The 27360-nt window shown below is 37.9% G+C and overlaps 1 protein-coding gene across 1 annotated transcript; it reads right to left on the bottom strand.

Annotated features, from left to right (window-relative positions):
• Nucleotides 1–24193: 24193 nt before the first annotated feature.
• LOC101616130 (twinkle protein, mitochondrial) lies at nucleotides 24194–26374 on the bottom strand. The gene has a single exon (XM_004660243.3). It carries the CDS (start codon nucleotides 26372–26374, stop codon nucleotides 24320–24322), a length of 2055 nt encoding a protein of 684 aa, XP_004660300.2. The 3' UTR covers nucleotides 24194–24319.
• Nucleotides 26375–27360: the final 986 nt, after the last annotated feature.

Here is a 27360-nt window from a genome sequence, read left to right on the forward strand (position 1 = left end):
ATTTGGAGAAAGGCCAAGTCCAGAACTTCAGGGTTAATACCTTTGTTATTTTAGAGTACCCTGGGCTCTCCAGTGCCTATGAGTGATCACTCAGACTGGAATTTTATTTTATTTTATTTTATTCTGGGTTCATGAAAAAACAATTTCAAAGTTTTATTTAGGAGAAGTGTTTTATGAAACTGTTAGAAATATGAGTTTACTTATAGGTACATGATGTAGTTCAACATAATATGATAATTTTGAGTAACAACTAGGCCTCGCCATGTACACCTGTAATCCCATATCTGTGGTGAGCAGAGACAACAGAATCGGTGGTGAACCATTCTGACAGAGTATGTTAGGACTAGGTGCAGTGAGAAACTCTGAAAGAAACATGTAGAACAACAGTAGTAGAGGGAGGGTACCAAGACTTCTGTCTGGCTACTTCATGCAGGTACACAGACACATCCATCTGAACACCCACACTCCCACCACACACACACACACACACACACACACACACACACACACACACACACCATATAAACAGCACCATACATACTACACATATGCATATAAAATACAATAAAATAATAGTTTTAAATGTTTAGGCAGAAGAATTACATTTTCTTTCCATATGGAAGAAAGAAGAAAGGCGTAACACATCGCAGGAGGCAAATAACATTTGATTTTGAAGAATGGTAATAATTCCTATTGCTTAATTCTCTGCCTTCCATATTCATGGTGTTGGTTATCTATGATGGCTGTGTCTCAGAATTACAAGGCAAAGACTTTTTCTACTGTAACTGAGGAGTATGAGATCTTGCCTTCTGGTATGGGCAGTGACCATCACATCCAGGGTCAGTGTTCTTTTTTAAAAGATAAGTCTTATTCACAGCCAAATAATTCTGTTCTATCCTTCTATAGAGTCTAAGAGGTAAGAAAGATTTTCTTTATTTCATCCTCTTTCTGTTTCATTTTGTCCAGACTGACACTGTGCTATTAAATCCGCTTACTTTTACATTCTTCTAAGGATGCTAACTAAAGCTCTGGATAATCTCTTTGTAGAGTGATTGTCCAGGCATACTCTTGTTATTTTTTATAAGAGTCTTTTCTCATTTATAAACTATGGGTAGACTGAGTTTCTTTTTTTTTAACTTCAGTTCTGTTTCCCAAAAAGTCGTTCATTACAATTCTTCTACTTTACTTCTCTGTTTTCCCAGATCACATGTTACTTTAAGCAGTGAAGGGAAGTTAGAGTATAATTTTAACTCCTTGGTTAGAAATTCCAGCTAGATTTATAGGTTTGTTGTCTTCAAGTTCTACCTTCCACAAATACTAAAGCACAGTTTAGTCAAATTATTGCCACATATATTCTAAAATGTATACAGATATTATTAATATATATATATATATATGCACACACACACACACATATATATATAACATTTTACTTTAGCCATGTTCTGTTACTTTATAACTCTAGCCACATTTCCTCCTATATACATGTAAGATAATATATAATATATATAAAAATACTCAAAAATTTTATTTCAATACTTATAGAATAATTAATATATTATTAAACATATAAAAACAGACCAATAGAGTATTCCTAAATAAATTAAATCATGAAATATTAAAGCACATAATTATCAAAGGCTAGATTTTGAAGCCAGGCATGGTGGCACATGCCTTTAATCCCAGCACTTGGGAGGCAGAGTTAGGTGGATCACCGTGAGTTTGAGGCCACCCTGAGACTACATAGTTAGTTCCAGGTCAGCCTGGACTAGAGTGAGACCCTACCTAGAAAAGCACCCCCACCCAAAAAAAAGGCTAGAATTTGTTTTTTTCAACAAATATTATGAAAGTTGTGAATATTATAATAAAGAAATAAATCTAATCCCTATCTCTAAATAGTGTCATCAGAAGCACTCAATATGAACTTGAAAATGAGGTTGCAAATTAAAAATGCTTATTTCTCGAAAAAAGCACAGGAACACATATTCATGATCATGGAGTAAGAAAACATCAAAAACTTAAGATATAAATGATAAAAGATGAACTATAAAATTGAAATTTACCAGGGCTGTGCACTGTGGAAGACCATGATGAAGACAGTGAAACTTTGGAGGCAATAAAACAAATCCAGTGTTTATCCCTGACAAACTAGTTGAGTCAAAATAATAAAATGATTTCTAGGGCCAGAATTGCATGTCCCCTCACATGCATACAGTTGTTGGTCAGGGATACATGATGTCCTCTAATAATACAGGCCATTGTGAAATCACTTGGTTACCTATAAGAGCTACAAGAAAGCTTTTATTGTTGAAGGCATCACAGCTTGCTGTCACAGGATATCAAGTGACCATGCTGGAACTGAGAAGGAATCCAGTTCCCTCCTGGCTAATCCTCATAGTGCTGGAAAGTGTTATAAGAACACCTGGAGAATAATAGTTGCCAATGGATTAAATAAGCTGGATGCTCTGCAAGTTACAAAATCAATCAGCTGAGCAAGAGGCATGGACTTGTGCAATAGTGGCTCACAGCCAATTCAAGTAACTAACTGCTCATGGATTGAACATGATACCTGCTCAGTGGGAGAGAACTCATATCTGGCTCTGGGAACCAAGCCAGATTCCCTAGGAAAGTAAACTGTTAGGCTCCAGAGAGAACCTCCACTGCTCTTTAACTAAGAAAAGTGGAAATACACATCAATATATCTAATACTAGGCTTAACCCCTTTGATTCACACTGTTTTCACTTTTGGTTGGAGAATCTGTTCTTTTACAGATGGAGGAGAATATGGGAGAGTACCAGAATACATTAATACATCAAGAAATGACATCTAACTGTCTACCATGAGATGGGTCAAATCTACCTCCTTTACCTGAGCCTGGAAGTCATTACAGAGGAATTAGTGACATGAATACTGCCCTCATAGCTATCCTAAAATCCAGTTACAGTGAAGCAGGGATAGACAAAGTGGTCAATCTAACCTCATCAAAACAGAGTTCCAGAGTCCACAGAGAAAGTAATACTATTCCTATCTTGCCTGGCAAGGCTCAGGGGACATTGTGGAATTGGGGTCAGAAAGATTTTAAGAGCCTCAAGGTGGTTGGGAATAGCCTGATATACCATGTTTCTTCCATTTCTGCAGAGACCAACTGAGGTGGCTTGGTTTCCACAATGAATACCAAAAACCTTACCAAAGAAAACCCTCAGCAGAGTTTGGGCATGGGATAGGAGGTCTAAAGGGTATAAATGTTTTATTAAAAAGATAATAAAAAAATAAAAATAGTCTCTATGAGAACTTTAAATTGACTGGTTTTATGTACTTCTATATAGAAGAGAAAAGAAATCTAGTTCTTGTGTCCTAGTTTCTCACATTTTTGTTACTTCTGATTCTTTGAGCTAAGTTCACTGCTTATAATATTTTTCTATTCTCTTGAATGTATTTAAATTTTCACACACATGTAAATATTTTACTGTATAGTACTTGTCACTATAATACATCAGGCCTTGCTCCTCAGAGGTTCAAATCTAATCATCTAAATCATGACCCCATAGTGAATATCAATAACTCCACTGAGGAGGTCTTGCCATGGAGTGGAGAAGAGGAATCACAAGACCAACATGAGATATATAACAAATAAATATTTTTTTAAATCTCACTAAAATAATAATATGTTAATAAATGTCAAAAATAAATAAAAGTGAGTGCATAAATCTGTGTAAGATATCTGAGTAATTGCTTCATAAATGGTTTTACACATATGGTCAATAAAAGCCATAAAGGTATCTATAGTATTGGTCATCTGTTAAATAGTATTGAGGATGGCAAACAGCTAGTGTCACTACTACATGTAACATCACACTACTGTAGACACTATTATACTGTGATCCCTGATATGAAAAAGGCAGAACCAAATTTTGGGAGAGTGCAACTTGATCATTTTGTTTTGGTTTGTTTTGGAATGCCGTGGGTTAAACTGCTTTAGGAAATGTATAAAGTCCTTATGAATTTTGCCTTGAATGTAGTATATAATCCAAAACTATAGTTTTAACTCTATTTATCTCTCATAGTCACGATAAAATCATTGAAATCAAATTTCAAAAAAAAAAAAACCATACCATTGTATTTAATTCTAGATTATGTTATTGCTTTTATTTGTACAACTAGGTAATAGAGTTAACTTCTTATAATTATGTTTTAAATTTTATTTATACACTTGCAAGCAGAGAGAGACAGAGAGAAGGGTGAAAGACAGAAAGAATAGGCATGCTAGGGCTTCCAGCTGCCACAAATGAATACCAATGCATGTGCCACATTGTGCATCTGGCTCTGCATGTGTGCTGGGGAATTAAACCCAGGTCCTTAGGCTTTTCAGGCAAGTGCCTTAACCTCTGAGTCACCTCTTGAGCCCCTACAGTTACCTGCTTGTTGCTGGGATAAAACACTCAATCAAAAGCATTTAATGGGGGGTGGGTTATTTTGGTTTACTGTTTTAAGGGGAAGCTCCATGATGGCTGGGGAAAGATAGGCATAAGCAGAGACTGGACATCACACCTTGCCACAGCAGGAGAAAAGCATCAGAGAGAGAGTGAGCCCAAGTAGGCAAGGGAAAGCTGTATATAGCCCCCCAAACCCTTCCCCCAAACCACAACTCCTCCAGCAAGAATATAACTCCCAAATTTCTGGCTGATGGGGACTAAGCATGGAGAACATATGAGTGTATGGGGGACATCTGATCCAAACCACCACACAAGATAAGACAAGTCTATCTATAGTGACAGAGATCATATCCATAGTGGCCCAGGGTGTGCATACAAGAGATTTAAGTGGTTATAATGGAACTGTTCACTGGTGTGAAAGGCTCTATATATTGACTGTAGAGCTGGATACATAAACATATGCTAAAACACACCAATATAGGTGATAAAACTTGCTCATTTATTTGTCTAAATTGCTATATATATATATATATATATATATATATATATATATATATACATATATATGTGTGTGTGTGTGTGTGTGTGTGTGTGTGTGTATACACACATATATATATACACACATACACATGCATGCGCCTCCTTGTGCATCTGACTTACATGGGTCCTGGGGAATTGACCCAGGGTCTTTCGGCTTTGCAGGCAAACACCTTAACTATCCTAAGCTATCTTCTCCAGCCCTACATTGCACCTCTTTAACATGTTGAAAAGTAAAGCATGAGTTTTCATAAAATAATCAGTTTCCTCTTTTCAGTTTTGAGAGTTAGGATTTGACTAACTTTTGGGTTGAAATTTTGTGATATGAAATCCCTTAAGAGACATATTTCTATAAAATATTTTTAATATATTTGTAGCATTTTATTCTGTAGTATACACTAGATTCTATCCAACAAATCATACAATTTTCAAGGTTTTAATTAAAACATATACACTTTAGAAATACAAAGGTCAGTTTGATTTAAAATGAGAATTTTAAGTAAAATAGTTTACCAATGAAATTGCTGTATCTTATAAATATTAAGCATAATGAAATTATTTCAAATAATTTAAACCTTCAATATGTAGAAGTATTCTTTTCCTTTTCTGTCTTGATTAAGCTACATTGAAAAATGTATATATTTTATAAACTTAATCAACTTGTTGATAATAAGTGATTCACAAACTTTGAGGAATTTCCACATCAAAATATAATACATAACAGAATTCTTTGACTCCTTTGAATTACATTGTTATCAGATATTATTTTATTTTGTATTACAATCATTTACAAGTGTATCACAGAAATTTGGTGAGATTTTGCTTTTAAGATCACCAGTTTTTTGTTGTTTTTTTTTTTCATATCAAACAAACACAATGTTTCTAGTGAATTAAAATGTTATAACATCTAATTTTGCTTACAAATCCAACTTGAGCATATCTTTGGAGGGCTGATTTTCTTCTGTATAAGTTGGGGTGGTATGATGCTTGTGAGATAAGTTCAGCAGTAATCTTTCTTGTTCATATTTTGAACACTAAAACATACTGTCCAGTGAGAGCTCAAATCACATTTCAGCTTCTTTATTTTCTAAAAATATGGAGCCTATGTATCAAGTAACCATATCCCAAGAGAGATATTAGCAAATGATTTCACTTCATTTCAAAATTCTTGGTAGAAATTAGTAAAAACATACGTATGCATCATTATGCCTTAGATAAGCTACTAATTGGTAAATATAATTTTATATACTTAGTACCAGAACACAAATAAAAGAATTATAAGAAGAGTATATGTTTTATACCGGGAAGATTAAATCACAGAAAATTTCTAGATAAGTAACCCATCAACAAACTAATAATCAAAATAAGGTGAGTGTAATTATCGTAATACAATACAAACTATTGCTATGAACAATGACCTAAATAGATTACAAGTATATTCTTGACCAAATGTTTTCAAATGAAGCAACATTTAAATGATTTATGGAGTATAACTTAATTTGTATAAAATATATCATAATACCAATCATGATAGATGTTAACTTAGGTAAAGTTTATTTACCATGGAAAGTATTATGGAGAGCTGGTTTTATTTAAATTTTTTGTGTGAATGCTAACTACATTGGGACTTCTGTTAATAAAAATTCATTGAGCTGCAAGCTTATAATTTCTTTATTCCTGCATATGAATATTACAATTCAATAAGCAGTTCCTAAAACAGATGCACAGATGAGTATTTCATATAATTTATGTGTTAACATTTTATAGTTTTAGGATTTTTTTGTAAAGGAGAAAACTGAAGTTTATCTCAAGAAAAGGGAATATAAATTTGTCAAGAAAGGCACAAAACATATGAGAAAACAATAACATGTTCTGTCAGAATATAAAGGAAGCTTATAAATGTGTTTAGGTGAGATTGACATTAACAAGTAAAATTTGGGGCTGGAGAGTTGACTCATTGATTCTTTTACTTATTTTTATTTTTTGTTGTTTATTTTTATATACTTAAGAATGACAGACAGAGAGAGAAAGAGGGGGAGAGAGAGAGAGAATGGGCGTGCCAGGGCCTCCAGCCACTACAAACGAACTCCAGACGCATGCGTCCTCTTGTGCATCTGGCTAATGTGGGTCCTGGGGAACCGAGCCTCGAACCGGGGTCCTTAGTCTTCATAGGCAAGTGTTTAACCGTTAAGCCATCTCACCAGCGCCCCCATCTGCAGTGATTTTTTTAAATACATGTTCATAAAGCTAAGACATAGCTATGACATTTTGTATTTTTAAAACTGTAAGTAAATATAAAAGTCTTCAAGAAGGGGGTCAAGGAGACAGTTCAGTAGGTAAGGTTCTTATTGTATGAGCATAAGGAACTGAATTTGATTTCCAAGACACACATAAAAAATAGCTGTTCATGTTTGCACACACCTGTAACCTCATCACAGAAGGTAGTAAACACAGGAGGATGATTGGGGCTCAGACATTCTAACCAAAAACAAAAACAAACAAACAAAAAAAGCAAACCTGTTCCACACTTTCAGTGAGAGGATCTGTGTCAAGAAGAGTGATAAAGTGATAAAGGAGGACATCCAACTTCCTCTGGCCACAGAACAGCAATGTGCAGACACACATGCATGTACCACACCACACCATACCACCACACCAAACAGACACATATTTTTTTTTCTATTGACAACTTCCACAATTATTGAAAATAAACCATGATAATTCTCTACCCTATCCTCCCCCACTTTCCCCTTCACAGGTCCACTCTTCATCATATCCCTTCCCCCTCTCAATAGTATCTTTTTGATTTTGATGTCATCATTTTTTACTCCTGTAATGAGGGACTTGTGTAGGTAGTGCTGGGCACTGCAAGATCATGGGTATCCAGGCCATTTTGTCTGGAAGATTTCATTGTAAGCAGTACTACCCTTCCTTTGGCTCTTATATCCTTTCTGCCATCTATTCTGTAATGGACCCTGACACTTGGAAGTTGTGATAGAGATGCTTCAGTGCTGAGCACTCTTCTACCACTTCTCAGCACAACGACGCCCTTTGAGTCATCCTAGATGTCACTGCCATTTGAAAAGAGAAACTTCTCTAACCAAAAGAGAAAGGAGCATTAATATATGAGTATGAACATTAAGAAAATGCTTATCTGGAAGTTTCTTGAACATAATATATACATTTAGCCTGGCATCAGCAGGCATTACACACCTAGGACTTAGGACTCATGACCTACCCTGCCACAGGATTTCAACTAGGTTTTCAGTACCAGGCATGCATTCCCTACTATGGAGAATGACTCCATAGTAGGGAATCAGAGAGTGTTTGTTTTCCCCCATAACAGACATACAACTATTGCATCCATTGGCTCATTGGGCCTGGCTGGCCAAAGTTAAGACTTGCAGTGTCCACTGTTGTTTATGTTCACTGATGACTTCCCTATCCCATAGGGCTGCAGGCAGCATAGTTTTTTCCATATTTCTCTCAGCTGGCTTAGAGGGAGGATGCTTTCAGCTTAGCTCCAGCTTGATTTCTCAGTGACCTTAAAGCCCAGGCTTGTAGAGTCTTCAGCAATTCAGTCTTAACATCTATTCCTGGTGGGAAACCAAGAGCCTTGGAAATGGCTTGTAATATTTTGGGGGCATCAAGGACCTCCCTGGCCCACAACTCACTTGAAAGTATAACATCCCTTGTACAGAAATTTCTAGTAACAATCTATGGCTTCTGGGTGTGCCACTGTTCTAAAAATTAGGTTGCCATTTGCCTTATTCATATACCTTGTTAAATATTGATTATCTCTCCCCCACCCTTCCTTTACTCAGACTCTTCCTCTGACCTCACTTAGGCTATTCCACACCAAGTAACCTGTTTTTCTATTTATATATATACAATACCATCCCTTTAAGTCCTCCCCTCTCCTACATCCTTTATAGCCCCTTTCTTGCTTACTGGCCTCTGCTACTGATTTTTACTCCAATACACATACAAGTCAAAACATTTGTAGCTAGGATTCACACATGGGAGATAACATACAGCATTTGGATTTCTGGGCCTGGGTCACACACAAAGATTTTAATGAGTTAATTTATATGTAAGCAATTATGGAAGTTCATTCCTTTTGGGAAATAATATTGCTTCTTCACAGATAGCTACAGTAAAGCATAAACTTAAATCTCTTAAGAAATGAGTTTTAAAAGGAATGACTTGCTGTAATGCAGTCACTTCTTTCAAAATATAAATAATTATAATTGGACATGAAAGAAAATCAGTTTAATAACATTAATATTAGACAAACTTAATGATAATTTTTTGACCTAGACTGTGAATATTCTACCTCATATAAATTGTTTAAGGTGTTTATAGCTTTAGGCAGTATACAAGATTTAGCAGGTAAATAAAATTAAGATCACTCCCATTTGTGAGACAATTATTATTTATATAATTCTTTATTTATTCATTCGACAACTACATGAGAACAAGAGAGGCATGCATATCCTCATAAAACCTTGTATGATGGGGATTATTTTGGATTCAATTGTGTCCTTCCAAAGTTAACATGCTATTGGTTTAAGCCCACTGCCTCAGAACATAACTCTATCAAGCAATAAGACTTTAATGATATAGTTAAGTTAAAATGAAGTTGATAAAATGGAGCCTTAGTCAAAAATAATGGGTGCATTTTTATGAAAATATATTTTGGAAATGGAAACTAGAAATGCTCATGTGCAAAGGAAGACTCCTAAAGACTCTTATAGGAGGACTGCCTCTGCAGGCAATAGAAAGAGGCCTCTGGAGAAACTCATTCTTCTAACAAAGTGATTTCATCTTCTAGTATTGACAACTGAAATAACTATCTATAATAATTTGTCTATCGGTGGGCTGGAGAGATGGCTTAGTGCTTAAGCGCTTGCCTGTGAAGCCTAAGGACCCCAGTGCGAGGCTCGATTCCCCAGGACCCACGTTAGCCAGATGCACACGGGGGCACACGCATCTGGAATTTGTCTGCAGCGGCTGGAAGCCTGGTGTGCCCATTCTCTCTCTCTCTCTGCCTCTTTCTCTGTCTGTCGCTCTCAAATAAATAAATAAAAATAAACCAAAAAAAATTAAAAAAAATAATAATAATTTGTCTATCGAATTGTAAAGGGGGAACACCTGAAAAGTAGGACTCTGGTGAGAGGGGAAGGAAGCCGAAGCTTAAAAGAAATTTTTTCTGTCTCTGACCTGTGACTCTCAGTACCAGAGAGAGATTGTTGCTACCCACATTGAGCAGTTATGGAAGACACCTATGAGGCAAAAACTATGACCCTAGCACTTGGGAGGCAGGGGTAGGAGGATCACTGTGAATTTGAGGCCACCCTGAGACTACACAGTGAATTCCAGGTCAGCATGGACTAGAGTGAGACCCTACTTCAAAAACAATAATAATAATAAATAAAAATAATAAAATAATAATGTTTATCCCATTTAAACTATGCTGACTTCACTCTCCATTGGAGAATATGTCCTTCTTTCTCAGAAGGTAGCAAGACCAGAGTTGATAAATGACCCCTTGCATTTCAGTCAAGCCACAGCAGAATTCACAGATGAACTGGGAAGACGAGCAAGAGTGCTGCTTCTTCCATGTGCTTCCCAGTAATCAGCACCAGGGTAAAGGAGATAAACCCTGAGATTATTCAAAACATACCTAAGAGCTCATCACTGAAGCAGACTTAAAGCCCACTCACCACAGCCCAGGGAATTTTGCAGAAGAGGGGGTGAAAAGATTTGAAGAACCACAGGTTGAGACATCACACCCCGAGGCATTCCCTCCACCCCAAAATGACTACTTCTCCCCTAATGCATAAACTACAACCCCATGTAGAATATCTGCAACCCCACTGAGGAGCATCCCCAGTGGAATGGGGGCAGGGATGAGGGAAAAGAAGATACCAATGCATGATGTACCCATACAAAACATCTTGATAATAATAATAATAATAAACATTATAAAAGAAATGTAATAAATGATTATTTGCACATATCTTTGTAAATATATAAATATATACATAGACATAGACATATATATATAGTTTTATCTGTCTCATCTATTCTATATATTATTTTTCAACAAAATTATTGTTTTGTATTTCAATTTGTTTGAGAAAAATAGTCTTGACACTTGTAATTGGAGCCATATTAATTATAAAACATAAAATGTAGGAATGCTACAATGTCTTCAAATGTCCCTGTCAAGTCAAGGTTGATGGTTAGTTTCCAAAAAGAATCTAATTTTAAACCACTTATTTCTCATAATCAGTTTTTCTATGACTTTGACAAAATACCTAATAAAAACAACTTTTGGAAGGAATGATTTGGCTCACAGATTAGAAGGGTTCAACTGGTGGTAGCTTGATTCACTTACTTCTAGACCCATGGTTGGAGAGGGAGCTCTTTAAGGTGAGGACGATAAGGTTGGGCAAAGTGGTTCAACTATGTATACCAGACACAGGGAGACTGACAGGAAATGGTAAATTACACTATTCAAACGCACACTCCAACTGATAGGCACCTCCAAACACACCCTGGTACCTAGTTTCCATCATCTCCAGCTGGATATCAAACCTGCTGCATGTGTGCCTTTATGGAACATTTTGTACTCAAAACACAAGTCTCTTCTGGAGTTGGAGCCTATCACATACAAACTTTTATGGGCTATTTCATAGTCAAACCACAAATCTCTTTTTCCCAAAAATTCTTTTGACATCATAACTGATATTGTGTGTGTATCTGCAAATACCATTTCAATTCAGAACAAATTTACTGTATGCTTTTAGCCCAAAATTGAAGGTTAAATTTATGTCTCAGATACATACCAACACTTTTAGAATTTATGGTTATTCATGTGCTTATTTATTCTTGCTAGTTGCCAAATTTCATTCATTAGAAAGTCTTACTTAAGAGCTACTAAAGATAACAACAATTGAGAGTGTAATTTGCCTGAAAGAAAATTAGTCAAGTCAGTGAAGACAATTAAATGAGACAGTTTAATAAAAATTCCATAAATATTTTATTTAGCCCATTAGTGATATCCACTTCTCCCCTCAAAAAACAATATTCCCCTTTCTTCTCTTACACGGTTAATTAACCTAGTATAATATAGAACTCAATTAAAGAATTCCACTAATTCTTTTCCCTTACACATTTACATATGGAAAACAAAAACGTATCTTTAAGTGGATCATCACACATGGTTAAATTTTTCAGATTTTCAGTAGTTGTGTGGTTTCCATAGGGTGTCTTCTTCAGTTGCTCTCCACCCTTTTCCCCCTCATACTTTGTCCTTCACTGAACTCACAGCTAGAGTTGCTGACTCGCAGGCTCTGGGAATCCTCCTGCTTCCATGTCTCCAGCAGGAGGATCACAGTTGTGTTTTCAGGTCTGAAGTATTCATGAATGCTTGGGCTGCAAACTCAGGTCATCATACTTGTATGGAAGGAACATTCTTCACTCTTTTATGAGTGTCTGGGTTCATATTCCACAGTCACATATGGGCTGGGCACTATAATGGACTTATATAGTCCACACCTGCCAATAGTGAGAAGGGAGACAAAGACAAATGTATTTCCCAGAGGCTAGTGGGCAAGCTGTCCTGGCAAACAAAGTGGTGTACAGCAAAAGACCATCAGCTAAGGTGAAGAAGGCCTAAAAAGTGATGCTGTCCTCTGACCTCCACATGTGCGTTGTAGCCTGTCTATGCCCACACTCACAGACATGATCATGCACACACACCCACACACACACTAACAAAATAAATAATATAAACTAAAAATAAAATTATAAAAATCATAAATCATATCAGATATAAAAATGAAATCAGTGCAATAAAACAATGTAAACTATAATAAAAATTAGAAACAGAAAGAAAGATGGAGAAATGGCTCAGCAGTTAAGGTGTTTACCTGGAAAGGACCCTGGTTTGATTACCCAGTACCCACATAAAGCCAGAAGCACAAGGTGGTACATGAATTTGGAGTTACTTTGCATTAGCTAGAGGCCCTGATCTGCCCATTCTCTCTATCTGCCTCTTTTCCTCTCAAATAAGTATATAGAATAAATAAATAAAATAAATAAAGTAGCCAGGTGTGGTGGTGCATGCCTTTAATCTCAGCACTCTGGAGGCAGAGGTAGGAGGATCACCATGAGTTCAAGGACACTCTGAGACTCCATAGTGAATTCCAGGTCAGTCAGAGCTAGAGTGATACCCTACCTCAAAAACAAAACAAAACAAAAAATAAATAAATAAAATAAATAAATAAAAATGTTCCAAAGATGACAATAAATTGGGGAGGCATTTGTTAAAACTTCCATGTCTGATACCAATATTTGTAACCTGAGTCTTGTCTATGAGTTCATACTGACACTGTGTTTTATGGTACATTTAAACTGAAGCAAAAAAAAGAGGTCCAAAGATTAGTGAAGAGTCTATAGCATTTATGTATTTCTTCTATGTCTTGTGAGTAAGAATGTTGTACTGATTTCAAGTGATAGAGGAAGAATCTATTTCCAAGGACACTAAGAATGGTTATTACTATGTCAATCACCAGGAATTCAAGCCTACATCCTACCCATTGCTACTTGGCAATGGGGTCACCATGTGGAATAGAGCATGCTCAAGCAGTAGATGATACAACACTTTCCACAGAGAAGAGAAACATCTGCAGCTGGCCTATCTGTACTTGCTTCTATTGCCTTGTCTTCTCAGGTTAGAACATGTCTAAGAAGGAGTAACACACGTAAAAGACTACATATTTGATTTTTTCACCAGCATGTTTCTTGACTTTTTTGTTTGTTTTGATACCACTATGGTAGAAAATTGAAGGTTAGCATTCTCTGATTCTCTGGATATCCAGTCTTGGACAGCATCTGAGAACCTAAGCACTGGACAAAGGATGGATGCATTGTCCAGGAGTAGTGCTAGCTGTCCACTTTCCTGCCTATTGTTAAGGCTCTTGCAGGTTGGAACTTACATGCTCTGAGTTATTTCCATAATGATATAGGATTTGTGAATAAAAAATAAAGATCTAAATAAATGTCTTGAGTTAATATGTTCTATAAAATAATTAAATGTAAAATAATTTTTAGAAAATCTCCACCTGATTTGATAACATTTGGTAAATTCATATATTGTTCATTAACTCTAATATCTAATATATAAAAATGAATGTCTATGTGCTTTATATAGAGGACAAGAGAAAAAAATTTCTTATTGGAACAATGACTACCTGATACTTCCTAAAACATAATTATATTTTTCTCCCAGTACTGTTATGAACTCCTAAGAAGATATTGGGATAGTCAAAGAAAATTATATATCATATGAATTAGAAATATCATGACATTAAATATAAAAAAGTATTTTTAATTCTAAAACTCATCAGATAGATGAGTGTCTCTAACACTTAAATGAAACTATGCATCAAGACTCAGATATGATACCGGCACCATAGCATTTGCACTTTGTTAGAGATGAAGACTATATGGAACACCTATCTACATTGTTTCCTGAAAAGATTTTTCCAGGTAGATATTGGTATGCATGAAGTTAAAGTTGGCCAATAATGAAGCACCACTTAGACATAAATCAGGGCTTTATGGTAAATAAAACCCTTAATGTACACAAATATAACCTCAGTATATTCTCTAATGCATAAAGATTCAATCTTTGCCATCAAAAAGACATTCTTAGCATTTTGGGGGTGGGAGGGTTCGAGGTAGGGTCTCACTCTGGCTCAGGCTGACCTGGAATTCACTTCGTAGTCTCAGGGTGGCCTCGAACTCACGGCGATCTTCCTACCTCTGCCTCCCGAGTGCTGGGATTAAAGGCGTGCACCACCACACCTGGCTTAGCATTTTTTACTTACTCATTTATACTTGTTTCTTTACATGTAATCTCTAGATAATTACTTATTGTGCCTTTTCCATTAATTACTGGAAACATAAATATTTAATTTCTTACAAGTTGCCTGTGTGTGTGTGTGTGTGTGTGTGTGTGTGTGTGTGTGTGAGAGAGAGAGAGAGAGAGAGAGAGAGAGAGAGAGAGAGAGAGAGAGAGATGTTGGGCCTTGAGAGAGAGAGAGAGAGAGAGTGAGTGCTAGGCTCTCTTGAAACTCAAACAAATAGCTAGACTGCAAAGCAAATGATAGATGTCCCACTTCCCATTGTTGTATGACTACATTAGGATCATAAATGCGATGCCACTATGTATTGATCTTTGTGGTGTTCAGCATCATGTAGGTGCTGTAGAATTGTCTCTGGGCTGGTAGGCCTTACAAGCAAACATTCCTAACCACTCAAGCATCTTCTTTGCACATAACTATAAAGAAAACAGATGCTGACTTTTTCTATTTTAAAACTGTTTTCTTTACCTTTTAGTCTTCAAAATAACAGGTATTCCCACATGGGAGTCAGAAGACTAGAGGACAAAAGGTATGGTAAGGAAAGGAAAGGAAATGAAGAAAAATGAAACAGAGGAAGTAGGTGGTAAAGAGAAAAAAAGTACCAATCTTGGGCTGGAGAAATGTCTCAGTAGTTAAAGTGCTTGCCTGCAAAGCTCGATAGCATTGTTTCCGTTCCCTTGTGAAGCCAAATGCAAAAAGTGGGACCTGAATCTGGAGTTGATTTGCAAGACTAGGAGGCCCTGACATACTCTTTCTCCCTCTCTTTTTTTCTCTCCCTCTCCCTCTCCCTCATTCAGCTGTCTCTATATCTCACTCCTAAATAAATAATATTTAGAAAACAGAACAATTAGGCTGGAGAGATAGCTCAGTGAGTAAAGTGCTTGTCTCCAAAGGTTGAGGACCTGAGATCAGATCCTCAGAACCCACATAAAAGCTATGTTGGCACATTCCTATAATCCTAACACTGGGGAGAGAAAGACAGGAGAATCCAGGGGATTTGCTAGTTTGCTAGCTTAGCCAAATCAGTGAGTGCTGGTTTCAGTGAGATACCTTGTCTTAAAAACTAACATGGAAGTGCAAATAAAGAGGGCATGTGTTACCAATCATTGTCTTCTACATGCACACACATGCGTGGGCACTTCCACATGTACACACACGCCCTGATACCTATGAGGAAGAACACTATACCTCCCCACAGAGATACACACAGCATACATTGTATTTCATTCAATGTCTTATCAAGCCATCCAAATTCATTTTCCATGATAGAAGTTGTCTAGCTGATAGGATCTGTTTTTTCCAAAACTGTAGTTTAGTGATTATTCAAGCTTTATTTCACTCTTACCATCTAAAAAATCGTTAACATATTTTATACTTAAAGTGTGTATTTTTTCAATGTGTATTTTTCAGTATGCTTGTCTTATGTCATTATATATGACATTTTCCATAGTCCAAACAGCTTAAGGACTGTAAGTTATTTTAGAAATGCCTTGCAGTATCCATCCATGAAAAGACCATAATTGAAATGATACCACTGGAAAGTTCTATAAAAAATATAAAAGAATGCCTCCCAATGTTAATTTAAAAGAAAATATATTTCAGCAACCCACTGAACTTATTTTGCAATGAAGAATTTAAAAACTAGTGTGTTATTGGAAGAGACTCACTTAAAAATTTCTTTTTTTTTTTTTTTTTTTTTTTTTGAGGTAGGGTCTCACTCTAGCCCAGGCTGACCTGGAATTCGCTATGTAGTCTCTGGGTGGCCTCGAACACATGACAATCCTCCTACCTCTGCCTCCTGAGTGCTGGGATTAAAGGTGTGTGCTACCACACCTGGCCCTAAAAATTTCTTCATGTTACAAAAGGAAGCCTAAGTGAATTCTATGCACACAAATATCTATCTATATACATAAAATATAGTCTTGTTCTTTGCTATCTAGGTATAAATTTTGATGAGCTTAATATCTCTGGATTCTCTCAAATCCAGTGAGACACATTGCTAAATAACCAAATATGTAATTAGTCATAGAAATGAAATACACATAATAAGGGATATAAGAGAAAATACAAATGAGTATACATATATTTCATTGGAAACTATGCAGAGACAAATACTTGTTGAAATAGAAATGATTCAAAATTAAGAAAAAATAGTTTGTTATTGCCTATAAACTATTAATTTATTTTGTATATAGGTTGATTTTCATGCAGCAATGGTAAAATGAACAATAGTAGGTCTCAGAAAAAATATACTTATATTCAGCATCAAGTATTCTGCTCATTAAGGCATCGTGACTCTTATCCCGATATCCTGATAACATCAAAGGAAGTAGTTTTTATAAAACCATTATTCGGTAACTTTTATATCTTGGCAGTTAAAGTGACAAATCTTTAATGTTATTAATTATAACACTCTTGAAAGGACATGCCATAGAAGGCAAATCAAGAAAAGGATGGGTCCATTGGCTATATAACATGTGAGCTGTTTCTGTTACGTGAGTTGCAAAGAACATACAATACTTAATTTCTGAACTAGTATTTAGGGACTTTTGGGTATTTTGGATGAATCTCCTGGTAAAGATATGCTGTTGTATTTTATTAAGCAGTGAAGCTTAAAGAAACAAAACCCTAGAGTCCAGACAAATATAGACATTTGAATTGCATTATCTAACTGTATTCTCTAATAAAAAATAACATTACATTGTGATATTTTGTCATATTTTCATTCATTTTGCAATTGTGGATTTCTTATCATCTTTATGAAGGGCTGTAGAGTTTATTCAGAAAAATATAATTTTACTTTATTTTTCTTCTACAAAAACATTGATTAATTATAAACCAAGGAGGAATTCTAGTTCATTTATTTATGTGTATGAGTATGTATTTCTGACACAGAATCTCATATAACCCAGGCTGGCTTAAACTCACCATTAAAAAATATATTTATTTATTTGCAGGCAGAGAGAGAGAGAGACCCATGGCATCTCATCATTTAAAATTAACTCCAGATACATTAGGGTTTATGTGAGTACTGGGGCATAAGACCGAAGGCTTGAGGCTTTGCAAGCAAGCACTTATAACCACTGAGCCATCTCTCCATCTGTGAACTCACTGAGGAGGAACTTGGATTTAGGTGAGGATGATCTTGGGTTCCTAATCCTCTTGTTTACACCTCCTAAGTGTTGGAATTATATGTGCATGACACCACATCTAATCTTCTATTTCATTTAAAAAACTTTTTATTGACAGTTTTCATATTTGCATACAATGCAGTGTTTTGGTCACAATATGCTCTTATTTCCTCATATTATCTCCCTTTCTGTATTGGCCTTTTACTGAAACTCTTCCTTTCAGCGAGTCCATCTTCTAATTCAAAGCATTTTTTTTTCTGCCCTCAAGATTCATGACAAATGTTGATGAAAAAAAAATGTAGTAAGTGTCTTATACAAGTAATGGCACTCATTGTGAGATCATAAATGCAATGGCTACTTCATGTCTGGAAGACGGTGTATCAAATTACTCCGATCCATTCTCTGGTCCTTAAAATATTCCTCCCTTCTCTGAGAAGATCATAGGAAGGTGTGATAGGGTGTCCCCTTTAGTGTCAAACACTCAATATCAAGTCACTTTCAATACTTTGATGAGTATAGGTCTTCCCAGTATAGATTGCTGCATGTGTAAAGAAGCTTCTCTATCCAAACGGGAGAGAAACATTAACCTGTGGGCAAAATCATGAATGTTTAGAGGGCAGCTTGATGGGCACATCATGTCTATTGCTCACACATCATTAATAGCTTCCTTTGAACTTCCCAGCTAAAACTTTAGGTTTTTAGTACCAGACATGAATTTCCTGTTGGATCAGGCCTCAAATACAAACAAAACACATGATGAGAAAACCACTTGGAAGTGTATTGGTTTTCTAGCTAAGTAAAATTATAATTTAAGGGATGGAGAGATGTCTTAGTGGTTAATGTGCTTGCCTGTGAACCCTAAGGATATAGGTTTGATATCAAAGTACCCACATAGGTCAGATGTACAAGGTAGCACATGCCCCTGGAATTTGTTTGCAGTGGCTAGAGGTCCTGGTGTGCCCTTTCTCCCATTCTTCCTCTGTCTGTCTCTCTCTCTCTCTCTGAGACCACACACACACACACACACACACACACACACACACAGAGAGAGAAAGAGAGAGACACAGAGACACACATACACAGACACACACACACAGAGACACACACACATATATTTTAAAAAAAGTATTTGGACAAAATTACCATCATGGATGGAAAATGTTCCAACCAGAAACCAGGGATGTTACACAAGAATCCCATTGCCTTGAACTCATGGCTATCCTCCTACCTCTGCCTCCCGAGTGCTGGGATTGCCACCCTGAGATGGAATAGTGAATTCCAGGTCAGCTGGGACCAGAGTGAAACCCTGCCACGAGAAGAGAAAAAGCCAGTGCCAATTGTGGGGGTTCCTTCTCTACTGATTTGCTGTTCAAAGGGTTCACTGAATCCCTAAAACCATGCAAGCTTTTGCCAGTGTTCTTGGTTGCCAACCAGAAATAACTAGACGTAAAAACCTACTGCAAAAGACACTGCATGTTTTGGCTTCAAGACACTGAAAAAACTCAAGCTAGAATAGAGCTGGAAGCCCCCTTCTTGTAGGCTACGTGTTCTAACACAGGGAAGTATTATGCAGGGTCCTGGGGGGCAGGGGAAGGCACCAGTAGTCTTAACCAGCAGTGGTCTCTGTGAGCTGCAGAATTGGCAATCTAGGCAAAATATGTCCACTGGTGAAACAGTGGCAATTGTACCTTCTAGTCCTTTTACATAGCTTTTTATGGGAGATATCAGAATAAACACATTAATATCAAATCACACTTTCAGTATGAAATCCTAAGTTCTCCCTATGCACAATCATTTTGCTTTATATAATGTTAAAGAACAGTTTGAAGAACACAACCTACCCAAAGCATCCTCAATAATCTATATTACCTTTCCTACAAAAAAAGTTTGTACCCTCTTTCACAAGAGACTGAGACACACACATACACACACACACACACACACACACACACACACACACACGTATGCATGTATATTATTGTAGGATGAGGCTGAATTATCAGACTTCTCAAAACCAATTTAGAAAACAAGTAGAACAAGATTCCCCCTATTACTTATTAAAATTAACTGAATAAATTCATTGTTATTGCAATAATATATAAAATGGTGCATTTAAAAAAAATTGGTGCCAACAGCTTTAATGAAGCACATAAAAGTCTTAAGCCTCAGTGATTCTGGTATTTAATTTCTTATTCAAAAAAAATCAAGTGCATGCTTGATTTCCTATTACAGGTAAGAGTAGGTAATGAAAACGATTTTGAAGGGGTAATAGAAAACAAAACAGCATTTTATATTATGGATTTTAACTTAACTATGCAATTTGGGTGATTATTTGTCCATCTAGAAAAAGAAAATACCATTTCTAAGCTTACCGTAAGCAATACTTACTCAAAATTTACACACTATTGTACATGAGTAAATACTCCTTAATGCTGAGAAGCAATGAATTTTTTAATATCCATATGAAAAGCCTTCCAGCTGTGATCTTTTTAAAATCAACAAGATATGTATTCATTCTATGAGAAGCATGAGGCATTTGAAGGATACAGTTTATAGCACAAGGAAACTCTCATATAACATGGATGTTACAAATGCTAATTTGGAAAAAGAGTATTTGGAAAGTGTCTTTGAAAGGCATGTACTTAAAATCAGCTAGCTACTCTATAGTTCAAATTTAAATAGTAGATATTATCCATGAAGAATATAATTTAGCATTGTTCAGCTCTGTAATTTATTATTTATAAAAGTAATATTGATGTGCCATTAAATAATGCAAATTATAAAGTCTTTTATAGACAAATCTATAAATATGAAACATAATGTGATAATATTTATGTAATTTAGTTTTTATCATACTCTGTAAAGTATTTATTATAGAAAAGCCCTTTTTTCTTATTTTCATATGAGATCATACATTTATAGAAAAAGTTATTTTGACAGAGCATTCCATAATTTCCAAGAGACAAAACAAGTAACTGTTTAATTAAGCTTTCTGCTCAGTTTTTTCATTAATAATTTTATTGAGGTTTTCTCAGGATAATATTTTAAAAAACGGGAGTATTTATCTATACACATCTAAGAATAGAAAGAAGGTAAAAGAAACAGCTTTAAAATTTTAATCATAAAAAACATAAGGAAATAGTTTTGAGATAAATATACAGTAAAAGAGTGTATTTTTGTGTCAGTTCACATGTGTCCCAGAAAATAAAATTGATTTTTAAAGATTAGCCTTACATTATGCCTCTAGTGATGAATGACAGACCTTAAATAAGCAGTTAGAAACCAGTTCATCCCTTGACCTAATTATGTATGTGTATATGGAAAAGAGGACAGGAAATGTGCAATGTGCAGTGAGATATTTCTCTCCCCCAGTCCTAAAGTTGGAGATCATGCAATATTTCAGTTTCTCAATATAGGATTTTCTTATCTTGGGTTTGAAGAATGAGTCACCTCTGTTGTTCTTCATTAAAAATACATGCCCACTCTATTGTTGATCTACTAAATTTTGGTAAATGCACAAATAAATGCAATCTGTATTTGATAATAAAAGAGTGAAAATAAGGAATACTAGATGGAGAAACAAGACATAGAAGGAAAGAAAAAGGGGGAAAGGGGCATTGGAAGGGAAGTGGGGAAAGGAAGAGGAAAAAAGAAGAGACAGGAGGGTGAAAGAGCAGAAAAGGAAAGCAGTAAGAAAAGGAAGAGAGGGGAAACATTGATGGAGTCAGGCACGGAGTCAAATTAAATATTGTGGATATAATCTTCCAGTGATCCTCACCTTATATTGAATATTTCAACCTAGTAGATTAATGAATTTACTGTAAATCACTGCATCACAAGCCACTTCAAACATTCATAGTTTAAATTAACAAAATCAATCCATTTTGTTCACAAATTTTCATGTTGTAATCAATGTACTGCAGCAGCATTTATCTGATGGAAATATTGTTAGCTGCTCTCATCTTAGTAGGTGACAAAAGATATACTTTCGTATATCAGTCAAGTAGGCAAACGGTAGACAGGTAACTCTGTTGGAAGTGGAGGCTGGAAGGGAAGGTTTATTGGATCAACTTTTACAGTTTCCAAGTATAAAAGAGATCACTTGGTACTGGTCTTCCTGTTCCTGATTTATTTTATTCTTTCCATTCTATCTATGTGGCTGCAATGACAGAATCCCATACTTTTATGGTTATACATTATTTAATATATACATTTTTAATATACATATTTAATATATACATTTAATATATACATATGCAATATATATATATATATCCCATAATTTCTTCATCCACTAATAAGTTGAGGGGCAATGAGGTTGATTACATTTCTTGCTTATTATCAATATTGCTGAAAGAAATCTGAGAGTCAGATGTGTCTAACAGATTTCATTTCTCTTGGATATAACTCCATTTATATGTTTAGTGTATCATAAGGCAGTATCTATGCTTAATGCTTTTTGAAGCCTAGTCAGAATGGCTGCACTGGTGTATATACCCACGAAGAACGTGAAGAGTTGTGTGTGTTGTGTGCACCTGTGAGTACAGAAGGGCTTGAAGGGCTCATGAGAGGAAGAGAGCGAAGAATATCTGGTATCCTTCTCTATCCACTCATCTGTGTGGATTTTTTAATATTTTTTGCTCATTTTTATTTATTTATTTGAGAGTGACAGAGAGGGGGAGAGAGACAGATAGAGAATTGGTATGCCAGGACCTCCAGCCACTGCAAACGAACTCCAGATTCCTGCACCCCCTTATGCATCTTGCTAACGTGGGTCCTGGGGGAATCAAGCCTCGAACCAGGGTCCTTAGGCTTCACAGGCAAGCACTTAACCGCTAAGCCATCTATCCCGCCCTCATCTCTGGTTTTGTAAGGTGGAGTGTCTCTTCTCTGAACCTGAGGTTTGCTATTTTCTTAAGCCTCAAGGATTTTCTGCTCTCCATTGCCCACAGAAATGTGTAGCCATATTTAACTGTCCATGTGAGTTCTAGGAAATTGAACTCAAACATATTAAAGCCCTTTCAGACCCTCAGGTTTGTTGAAAATTGAAATATTTAACATCAACTGCCTAAGAAAAAAGTCTAAGATTATGCCAAACTTGTGTTCTATCTTAGGCTAATCTAGTCTTAAAAACTATATAAATTAGTGTTTATTAGGGCTCTATCCATGCTGTCTTAAAGTGTTCACATCAAACAAAGCTCATTTGTGGAATTATTAGCTGGTATAACCAAATATTTAATTTCAAAGAACAACTATAGTAAATTTTTTATTCCTCAAAAGTTTCTTCCTCGTTGATTCCTTAATGTAAATTAAAAATATTACAACTTTCTTTTTTATTTTTTCAAAGGCAATGACATGTTTAGTAAAACTGGAAAAGGCTCTATAAAAAGTCATAACTCCAGCCGTCCATCTAAAACAGAACACGATGAAACCAGTGGCAAGCCCTCTGGGCTCACATCTTCTTTCCATGGTCCTCTGGCCATGTAATCCAGAGAAAGCTCCCATCTTTGATACCCTGATATTACAGGACTAAGCACCTAGGATCTGATTTACCAGATGCCACCTCATGTCTGATTCTACCCTTTATTTAGCTCTTAATGTCTGAAAGGCTGAAATTTCAGCAAGATGTCTCCTCCAAGTTCAAGGAACCCATCCATTCCCACTTCAGAGCTTGCTACTTTTCTCAGCCTGGATCTCTTTGTCCAGATGATCACAATCCATTCCTTCCAGCTCGCAGATGCTCTGCGCCAGAGACATTTTAGACTGTGTAACTAAACTGGTCTGTGAGCACTCTAGCATTCGTCACTATGCTTATTTGTTCACTGCTTGTCTCATTTCTTCTTGTTGTTTTTTTCTTTCTGGTTTTTCATAGTAGGGTCTTCCTCTAGCCCAGGTTGATCTGGAATTCACTATGGACTCTCAGGGTGGCCTAAACTCACAGCAGTCCTCCTACCTCTGCCTACCGATTGCTGGAATTAAAGGTGTGCACCACCATACTGGCTGCTTGTCTTGTTTCTTTAACCAAAATGCAGGTTCTATGGAAACAGAGACCTTATCTGACCTTTTAGTGCTGTGGATATGGGACCTCAAACAAAACCCAGCACATAAAAGCATCCTCAAATAGCTGCTAACTTGAATTTTCTCACGATGGAACGTAGCCCTAGGCTGAAGGCACCTTAGCTCAGTACTACAGGAAAGAGGAGCCCTTTCAGAAGATTTAAGAGTCTGTGCCTAGCCTGTTCGATCAGGCAAGTTTCAGTGAGCAGTAATGCACTACCTTCACCTTGAAGGCTTAGAGGTATCTGGCTGGTTGGGATTGAAGTCCTGGCTTAAGCCAGTCTCAGAATTCTGAGTCATAGCCCCCTTTTTGCTGGAGGCGGACTTTTTGGCCACTAGTCCACTATCATCCTTGATCTTCTTGAGGCGGGCTTTGGTCTTTGGTGGGATGGAGAAGGTGAGGGAGCTCTTGTTGAACTCTAGTGGGAAGACACCAACATCACCATCAAAGCGGTTCTTGGATACCTGCAGATACCGTTTCCCTGGCCCGGTCACCAGCTTCCTATCCTGCAGGATCAGAACGTTGTCTGCTTCTTGGCTTGCTTTGGCTGAGCCAAAAATGGATGCTGTTTGCAATTCCTTGTCATCATCTTCCTTCCGGGGGTGAATAACCAGGGTCACATGGCAACTGTTGTCTGTTGCAAACTTCCGAAAGGCCCCCACAATGTAGTCTTGAGCTGCAATCCTGTCTGTGGAGAGCTGCTCATGACCCATCATGAACTGCAAGTTGTCGATGACCACATGACAAACATCATAAACGTACACAGCATGTTGCATTGTGTCTATTACAGACCTGATACTCTGTTGCCCGTGGAAAGTCATGAAGTAGAGGGGCAGGTCCTCAAAGCGGTCTGCCCACTCTTCGTATTTGTCAAGTTGCTCTTCCAGCCGCGCCACAGCAAACTGGGTCAGCATGACCCGGGCTAATCTCACATTGCTGATCTCAAAGCTACCCCACAGTGTGTTCACCCCCTGGGTACACAAATCCAGGGCATATTCACTGATAAATGTAGTCTTTCCACTGCCTGTTGGCTCTGTAAAGACTGTCAACTCGCCTTTCCGATGCCCCTTCAATAGACGATTAAGGTCTGGGAAGCGGCTCCAATGGACCCCAGCTGCTTGCTCCACATTTGACAGTTCTCCTAGTACCTCCTCACGGAGCTGCTGAAAAGACACAATAGACTTGTGCCAAGCAGGGAGGGCGGTACGAAGAATACGAGAAAGATTTAAACCTCGGTTCAGGGCCTCCAGGGGCCGGGGCTGCTCATTTCCAGGCCTTACCAAGGAGCATCGCTTGGGGTTAAGTTTTCTGGCAAACAGTTTAGCAGCTTCCCAGGATCTAAGGTCATCCCCTAGCCAGAACACAACTCTTCGGAACTGTTCGAGGTAAGGCAGTAAGGCAGGAGGCAAGCAGACTGTTCCCCGGGGTAGGGCAAGGGTAGGTAGGCCTGTAGACTGGCTCAAGCCCATACTATCCAGCTCACGACTTGTTAGGACCACCTCTGCATCTCGATGGCTGATCAGTGGTAATCCAAACAGGTTGTGGTAGGCACCAGGCCAGGGAATGGTGGTCTCCACATAGTGCACGCCATCCCCCTGGCCTTCAGCCCCTAGTAGCTTCAGGCCACGTAATCCAGTACCACCAGGGGTATACCAGGGGAAGACCAGACTTCGAGCAGATCGAAGATACCGAACGCTGAACCTTCTGAGTGTGTCATCTGTCACTTTGGTAAGGCCAAACATCACTCGAGCCAGCTGGGCCTCCTTGGGGTCAGGTAACTCCCACAGAGGTATAGCTCGGTCCCAGATCCTCCGCACCTTTTCAATGTCCTCAGCTTCTGGTGCCTCACTAAGCAGGAAGCCGTCTTTGACCCCATCCCCTTGTCCCTCCACACTGGCCTGGAAGTCTTCCCAGCTCCCCTCTGCTAGGCTGGTCATACAGAGAAAGCATCCTGTGGTCTTGTCGATGAAGAGAGTGAAGGACGTGGTAGGACCCTTTTGATCTTTGACCTCAGGGGACGCCACAAAGGGGCTTGGTGCTCGGAAACAACTGTGGCCATCCTGGAAGGGGATTCCATGTGACCGCAAATACTGGCGGATTTTGGTTGTGGTTACAGGCAACACTGGCACCTCCAGGGCTGGAAGAGCCTCCTTCCTGTACTTTCTGCGAGGAGGGCCTGGGGCCATGCTTCTGGGCAGGCCCCTCCGACCCATCCACTCGCCACACAGTGGCAGCAAGATCCGGAGGGGGCATGCACCTCGAAAGAGAAGCCACATTCCTCGTGGAATGGGAAGTCACTACTGGAAGGAAATGCCTTCGGTGACTTCACTATGGCCAGACACCTCCGGATCTTGCACAGGGCACTTCACAGAGCTCAGTGTAACCTGCTCTCTCTGTCCTCAAACTTTTCCCGCTTCAGCCCCTCCATATTGCAACTTCACATCTCTGCCCATTTACATGACCCTTGGTCCGTCTATGCCCCTCTCTGAAGCCTGCCTTACCTCTCGGGTCTCTGCCCGGCCACCTCATCTACGCGACCCCCTACCGAGCCCTAAGCTGTTACGGCTACAGTGTATTATCATCTCCTCGCCTCACCCCTTCCCGGCCCCATCCTCATCGCTACCGTCCTCTGCACGCTATCTGCATTCTGCCCGTCGGCGTCCCAGCTAGAGGGGCCCTTCGCCGCTCCTTCCCTTCGCTGAGCCCTTCCACATGGCTGCAGCACCCCGACCCCAGGCCCGCCTCCGAGCCGAGGAACAGCCGCGTCCTCGCCGTAACCACAGCCGAGATGCCCTCGGTGCCCCAGGCCCCGCGTCGCCTCTCTCGGGTCTTCCCCAGCTCGCCCGCAGCCGCAACGTGGGTCGCAGCCGCACACGCCGCTCGCCGTGACCTCGGAAGCAAAACTCCTACAACTTTCATCATACAGAATTAATGCTGCCTTGACCTGTTTGGTTCCTTTATTACAATGTTTAACAAACTATAATTAATATCTGTAGTTTTTATTAATTTGTTGACCTATGTTTTTTGAGATTATTATTTAGATTATTCCACAATAATAACTTAATCTGTTCAAATGGTTAGTTATTCTTTTAACTTCTGTTAGAGCTCTATTTTATATAATCATGTGAAATATGAATGCTATATCCTGTGCAAGGCAATACTTAATAATATTTACCTCATGCTCACAAAGCTCAATATTAGTAAAGTTATTATTTATAACATAGAATGTATTTTGGTAGAATAATTCACAAACTCAATATCT

The sequence above is a fragment of the Jaculus jaculus genome, chromosome 4 (genome assembly GCF_020740685.1).
Source record: "Jaculus jaculus isolate mJacJac1 chromosome 4, mJacJac1.mat.Y.cur, whole genome shotgun sequence".
NCBI classification, from domain to species: Eukaryota; Metazoa; Chordata; class Mammalia; order Rodentia; family Dipodidae; genus Jaculus; species Jaculus jaculus.